We start from the raw sequence: 7,624 nt of genomic DNA, 5'->3' as shown, positions 1-7,624 counted from the left end.
GTTCAAGATGTCCCCATATGAATCTGGGTCTCTCGCAGCTGGCAGGTCATAAGGGTTGACATTGTGAATGAATCTCTTGAAGATTCTCCAAAATACCGCTGGCTTGGCGCTGGCGTTGAGCTTCTCTTGGTACGGACCCTTTTCTTTCTCTTTCCCCTTTTCCATTTTTCCCACAAGACAGCTCAGGTCGCAAATAAAACAAATCCCAAACCACTGTCAGCTCCGTAACTCTGTGGAAGTAACCATGGCAACCGATTAGCTTGCCACAACAAACGGCTGCACCTTTCCACAATGCACCGTGATCGGAACAACATCGAACAAAATCTCAAAATTTGTGATGCAACTCCCAATTCTCAAAAGCCTAACTTCTGGCCTGCCATCCAATTATTTTGAGAGAAAAAAACAAACCAACGTATTACATGCAGGTGGTGTTGATGAGCTCATTCAGACCAATAGGCCGAAGACTACATGCATTGAAAGGGTTTAAATATTGTTGCGGCCCCCAGAAAGTTTTTTTTTATTTCTGGTAAAACTTTTTAGTGTGTAAGCAATGGGCAAAAACGGTATTTATGAAATTATGGCGCTTCTGGTGTTAAAGTGATTAAAATCAAATATGCATGGCTGAGTTTCAGCATTTTTTTGGCACCCGGCTAATGTGAGTGTGTCTACACCTGACAGCTGTGTTTAATTAATTGGTTCATAGGTGTAGTGTTTTGAAAGACAGTGCCTTTATGGCAAATAAGACGTGGCATTATGTGAGATGTTAAAGTAGAGAAGTGTGTTTAGTGTTTTGCAAAACTCTTGAGTATATGGTTTCACTGTCAGTATCACTATGTGTGTTATTTTATAAAGTGCAATCATTAAAAGCTGAAATGGATTCTCCTGTCGAATGACAGTGCCAACCCATTCAGATCAAACTCTGCATAGGAACACATGACAGGCCCAATGCTGAACACTGATTGGTCCATTTCCTCAGGTGCCACTTTCAATACTCTGTTTCTCTCTGTATTTTCCTCATTACTTGAGCTCTTCCAGACTGCCTCAGCATGGCCTCAACACAGCTTATTATTTCTGGACTGATCATCTTCTCCATTTTTGTTGGAGTTGGTAAGTTCAAAACAATTTCTTTCTGAAACTGATATATGCAATTGTATAACAAAGGATCAGTAACTTTTAAAGAAAGCTTGATACATTTAACTGTATACATCCCAACATACTGAGACATTATATAAATTGTAATAAAATGTCATATGAGTGTAAACAGTACTCAGGCCTATTGGCAGACACTCTGCAATTGTAATCTGACTAAATGTCAGAACAGCTGATGAAATAACAGGATGAATATTCTGGTTTACATCTGCAGAAGGATCTAATGGATATTACCACTACACTGTGGATCAGTGCCGCTTCAGCTCTTTTGATCTGAGTGATCTGGAGTACATCAGGTCTATGGTGTTTAACAACGATCAGGACATAGTGTTCAACAGCACGGTGGGGAAGTATGTGGGGTACACTGAGCATGGAGTGCAGAATGCAGAGGAATGGAACAAACTGCCAGGAGAACTGGAAAGGATGCGGGGTGAGAAGGAGAGATACTGCAGGAGAAATACCCAGAATGATATCAATTACATACTGACAAAGATAGGTGAGTACGAGTGAAGACAAAAATGAAGTATTCAAGTAGAGGGTTACAGTAGGCCTGTCAGTGAACATGAGCCGTGATCATCAGATTAAAGCTGAAATACATTATTTTTTGTAGTCTAATGTTCAAATGTATCCAGACCTATTATAACTGAAAGAATAAAGTTATATGTATATAATCATCTTTCTTTTTTTCTTTTTTTTACTTCATAAAGAAATTACCTTCTGTGGGTGTATGTTTTTTATTCCAAACAAAATATGGTGTTTAATATGGTGTGTTGATTATTATCAATGCCTTGAATCCATTATTTTACTTGTATTAACTTAGATAGTATTCAAATTCATAATTGTCATATTCTAAATTAAAACTTTTGAAATATCAAATGGTTCACAATACTGTGTGGTTAACATAACACAATGAGGAGGTTTTTCGTTCTGTGGGGGTACCCAAACATAATTTGTCTTCCAGTTGAGCCTACTGTGCGGCTGAGATTACGGAAGTCCTCCAGTGGTGACCAACCTGCAATGCTGGTGTGCAGTGCGTACAACTTCTACCCGAAGATGATCAAACTGACCTGGTACAGAGATGACCAGGAGGTGACTGGTGATGCGATATCCAGTGAGGAGCTGGCAGATGGAGACTGGTACTACCAGATGCACTCCCACCTGGAGTTCACCCCCAAAGCTGGAGAGAAGATCTCCTGCATGGTGGAGCACACCAGCCTGAAGGAGCCCAAGGAGTTGGTCTGGGGTGAGAACACTGGTTAACTACCTCACTTGTATTCTCATGCTGTATCTGCTGTAGTTAATTATACACGTGATGATGTATGGGCTACATGTAGCATTAGCCCTGGCATTGCACACAGGAGTTGGTCTGGGGTGAGAACACTGGCTCTCGCCTGGTTCAGTTGTAGCTTCATGCTGTATCTGCTTATCAGACCCAGATGATAAATGTTTGTATCATTATCTGACCTAATACCTCATGCGTAACGTGATGTTTCTCCAGACTCCTCCATGCCTGAGCCAGAGAGGAACAAGATTGCCATCGGGGCAGCAGGTCTGGTGTTGGGCCTCATCGTCACTGCTGCAGGCTTCATCTACTACAGGACCAAAGCCAGAGGTCTGTTATGAGCAACGAACCAGCAACCATCCAGCACATTCAGCACATCTAACATCCATGTTAGACAATGACATACAGAAGTGTGCTAACATATGACACAGCATGACCTTAGACATTAATGACATACAGACAAGTGTGCTGACATATGACACAGCATGACCTTAGACATTAATGACATACAGACAAGTGTGCTAACATATGACACAGCATGACCTTAGACATTAATGACATACAGACAAGTGTGCTGACATATGACACAGCATGACCTTAGACATTAATGACATACAGACAAGTGTGCTAACATATGACACAGCATGACCTTAGACATTAATGACATACAGACAAGTGTGCTAACATATGACACAGCATGACCGTAGACATTAATGACATACAGACAAGTGTGCAAGTTTTGAAATGGGAAAAGCAGTGCTGGTGAACTGAACTATGTCATTGATCTTTTTTATATCACCAAAGTGATTTTGTTTTTGTATGATGGTTTCATTTGAACTATTTCTATTTGACAGGGCGGATCTTGGTACCTAGTGGCTAGAGTAAGTATGCCGTATGACACATTCATGCACATTTATATAGTAGTTGTTGTGACCTATCACTGCATGGGATGAATTATTTTTATGCACATGCTTAATAACTGTTTTATCCATTGGTATTATTGTTACAGTTCTGTCACAGTACACTGAACTGAGAATCAATCAAGGCACCTATCAAGAAATCAATCATCAATATCGGGGATAGATGTTCTCTCTCTGTCATCAAGATTGCTGCCTGTATTTTGCTGTCTTTTCTCCAAACCTATAATAGATATCTAAATTACATATATCCCTGTCCAATACACTTTTTTGAGAGGAAGATAATAGAGAGCTTTAATATTTATTTTCTACCACGTTTAAGTCCTGTATGGATACACTGATGGTAACTGAGATCACAAGGAGATTTATATAAAGGTATTTCTCCTCCACACTGTTTGACAGAAGTGTTTATAGAATCTGTCCAGTTTCATCAGTGTGGCTTTGGCGCCCTCTGCAGGACAATTTTAGGGCCTGCAGTTATATTCTGCTGAAATTGTAAATTGTTGTTCATAAGTTGTTTTCTCTTCTGTAAGGATATTTTTTCCAGCTAGATGTAATCAACCCACTCTATGAATATGTTTTGCGTTGCCATGATTTCTGATGAATGTCTAAGGGAATTCATTCTGTTGATTCTTATGGAAAGGTGAAGGCCAGTCTGAACTATAGACATTTCCAGGGCTAGCTTCAACAGAAATACCATAAGGCCTCTTATTCATTTTTGTAAACTTACATCATATATGTTTCAAAATTGGTTTAAGCAAATTATGCAGATTGAACTTTTTCATTGTTTTGTGCTTCAACATCCAAATAAAAAGACTTTCATCATCATGTTCTAAATCATTTTACAAGTTGTGTTTTGATGTATTTTCTTCAAATGTATCTAAATTATATATCATCTCTGACCCATGTACTTTTTGAGAGGAACAAGTTACCAAGTGTAACTGTTGTTATGCTATTGCTTTTGCTTTTAGTGGTCTTCTTACTGGAGGTTGTTTGTCCACATAAATAGATGTTTACAACATTCGTTCTGAAAGGGTGGTCTGGAGATCTGTGGGGGTCCCTGACCCATAGACAGGTGCTCCATGAAATATTGCTATTAATTTTAAAATTGTGCTGTACAGTATAATGACAAATGCATATTTACAAATGGGACCCATTTGTGGCAGTAAAATAAGAATATTGTTGAGTATGGGTCATTATTCTTACTTACATGAATTGGCCAATGGAAACTCTGAGATGAGTGAGACAGTTTATGTCAGTTTTGCATTAATCCTTTTGCTCAGAACACCATTCCTGCTGCTGCTGCTGGGGAACCAAGTTCAAACACCAGGTTCGGCTCACAGTTACGGCTAATGAGGCTATTGTTAAGTGGCTAATGAGGCTATTGTTAAGTGGCTAATGAGGCTATTGTTAAGTGACATTGAAGCAAAAATAGCTAATTTGGCAAGATATGACAACAGGTATATTTGGCAAGATATGACAACAGGTATATTTGGCTTTACTGGGAATTGCTGACTGGAGACCAGAATGCATCATGTGCTCTCAAACCAGGCCATGGGGTCAGCCATGCAAACATCTGATTACAAAGCAGGCGGGATGCAGGAATGCCAGGGCAAAACAAAATAATAAAAACGTTTCAGTCAAAACAGCAAGGAATACATCCATTAGAAAACACAGAAACACAGAGAATACAAATAGGCCTTGTTGCACTGTGCATTTAGCATTGTGATAAGTGTGCTTAATCTGTGTTCGGTGTCAAGCGGTCCCTGCAAAGCCAGTTATTGGTCATTTGGCGCCCCCTACTGGGCTATTCTAAGCATGACACACATGTCATCCCTAACAACTCAAATACATATTTGAAATCAGTTCAGCATGAACTCCATCATCTTGAAATACAGTACTATGTAAAGTTGAAGTCAAAGTTTTTGTTTGTTTTTGTTTGTTACATGTTTCTGAACGTGAACTAGTGACCTCTGTATCTAATCACTAATGTGGTATATTCCATAGTGACCTCTGTATCTAATCACTAATGTGGTATATTCCATAGTGACCTCTGTATCTAATCACTAATGTGGTATATTCCATAGTGACCTCTGTATCTAATCACTAATGTGGTATATTCCATAGTGACCTCTGTATCTAATCACTAATGTGGTATAGTCCATAGGAGACATGGCAGGTTGTCCACAGGTTGTCTGGTAAGAGATGCCTAGCTCCCTAGTGAGGGTTTATACAGACTCACTCATCAACATGCCATCCGTCCAGTGCAGGATGAAGGGGTCAGAGCCACCAGGACCCAAGACATCTGTAGGCCCATCTGAAACAAATCTCCTGGAGATGTTGAGGTCCACTGAAGTTGCTCTTGCCCCCTGAGGCAGGACAGCATCTGCTTTACATTTGCTTATACACACACACACACACACACACATTCTCTCTCCATCACTCTAACCCAGGGGTGTCAAACTCATATTAGGCAGTGGGCCGGATTTGTTGGAATGAGACCTCGTGGGGGGCCGTCATGGTCATTTTAATTTCTTCTCCTCTTCCTTCCTGAGCATGGTTTGTAGTTCTAGGTTTAATCAATTTATCACAGAAATTACTTATTGTTGAAATAATTACTTAGAAATTACAAATTGTTGAAGACGTCTGGATGTGGATATCTTTTATTTCTAATTTTCTCTTCCTACCCAAAACATCTTGGGGGCCATATGAAACCTGCTGGCGGGCCTGATCTGGCCCCCGGGCCTTATGTTTGACACCCCTGCTCTAACCCATACGTACACACATACACACAAACACACGCGCGCACATGGTCCAAAGCCTGTGGAATCAACATGAAATCAATATTTATACATGTATACAACATTTTATTAATTTATGATTCAAGCACATTGTAATTTTGTATTTCAGACAGTAACCATACAGTGAAACACTCCTGCCTGTACAGTGATTGACTTAATGAATCAATGCAGTCTATGTGCTGGGTGGATACAGCACATGTGCAGTAGCCTGTGGCTCTGATGCTCTACGCCTGGACAACACTGCTGTGGATTCATGTAAGGCAGATGACCTCTACTCTACTCTGGGCCACTGCTACTGATGTTCAGCCCCTTGAGTGAATATCATATACAGTATGTTGTACGTAATCCCAAAATGACTTCACTTTACAATACTCTGTGCAGTCATCAAAATAAATGTCCACAAATGTCTACTGTATTTTAATTGTAACAAGCAAGAACATTATCTTTCATCGCAAGCATGTGATTGAAATCAAGGCCTTTCCTTGGGAACACAGTATGTCATAACATCTGAGTTATGTCATTGGTCGGTCAGGAGAGAGAGAAAAGGATAGAAGGGACTTTCTGAATAAGTCTGGTAGTTCCAGCTCAGTGTTTGTGGTCACGTTTGGCACACAGCCTGGCACTGTGGACAACAAAGGAGGAAACACACACATACATGTCCATTTCAACAAACTATATACATATATATATATATATATATACAGTATGCCTGTTGTATGTAGACCCTGAAGAGGGAGATGTGAATAAGTGAAATACGTGAAAAGGCACATGCTATGTACAGTTACCACACACACACACGCACGCACAGACACACACATGCACACACACGCACAGACACATGTGAGTCAACCTTCACATCATTTCTGGGGTAGAGGCAAAGTTTATAGTTCATGATACTTAACTAATTATGCCATGACAACTTCCTATTGTTTTTTATTTCACCTGTCATAGGCCCTGTAGGGGAAACAAACAGGTTTGTCCAGTCATGTGTTGTTGTGCTTGTGATTGCCTGGAGCAGCGTTGTGCAAAGCGTGTCGCTCAGACACTTATCTGTCACAGCACTGGAACTAGAGGCTTTGCTTAGTGGAACAGGCTGACAAGGCAAAACAGCTTTTTCATTCAGTAACTGAAAGAGTCTCTGTCCCACTTTCCAATTACATTAAATCAGAAATGCTAAAGCCACTCAGTCTCCTCACTAATGCTGTGTCCATCATGATCCCTGTGGCCAGTGAGCATTAATGCTGAATGATCTGTACAGGTTTTGAGCAACATATGTTGCCATCCAGACAAGTCATGGAATAAAAAAAACAGTTACGAAGCCCCGAGCCTGTTGAGCAGCTGAAATCCTATCGGGAAAGAATCAAAGCCACTGGCCCACTCAGTTCCCAAATGTTTTGAGACATTCAAATTCAAAATGGATACATATTTTCCAAAAACAAAAAAACAGCAATAAAATCAACTGATATGTTGTATTT

At 40.1% G+C, this 7,624-nt stretch overlaps 1 protein-coding gene across 1 annotated transcript; it reads left to right on the top strand.

The window, feature by feature from the left end:
• Positions 1-1,025: 1,025 nt before the first annotated feature.
• LOC143106141 (H-2 class II histocompatibility antigen, E-S beta chain-like) lies at positions 1,026-4,188 on the top strand. Its single transcript, XM_076270339.1, has 6 exons — positions 1,026-1,107; positions 1,364-1,645; positions 2,111-2,392; positions 2,648-2,761; positions 3,286-3,312; positions 3,441-4,188. Exons 1-5 carry the CDS (start codon positions 1,047-1,049, stop codon positions 3,309-3,311), a joined length of 765 nt encoding a protein of 254 aa, XP_076126454.1. The 5' UTR covers positions 1,026-1,046; the 3' UTR covers position 3,312; positions 3,441-4,188.
• The last annotated feature ends 3,436 nt before the right edge of the window (positions 4,189-7,624 follow it).

The sequence above is a fragment of the Alosa pseudoharengus genome, unplaced genomic scaffold (assembly GCF_046254945.1).
Source record: "Alosa pseudoharengus isolate Yale_2024_CS ecotype anadromous, Long Island Sound unplaced genomic scaffold, YU_APseudo_1.1 YU_APseudo_1.1_scf_6, whole genome shotgun sequence".
NCBI classification, from domain to species: Eukaryota; Metazoa; Chordata; class Actinopteri; order Clupeiformes; family Clupeidae; genus Alosa; species Alosa pseudoharengus.
This window is presented reverse-complemented; position numbering and strand designations above follow the sequence as displayed.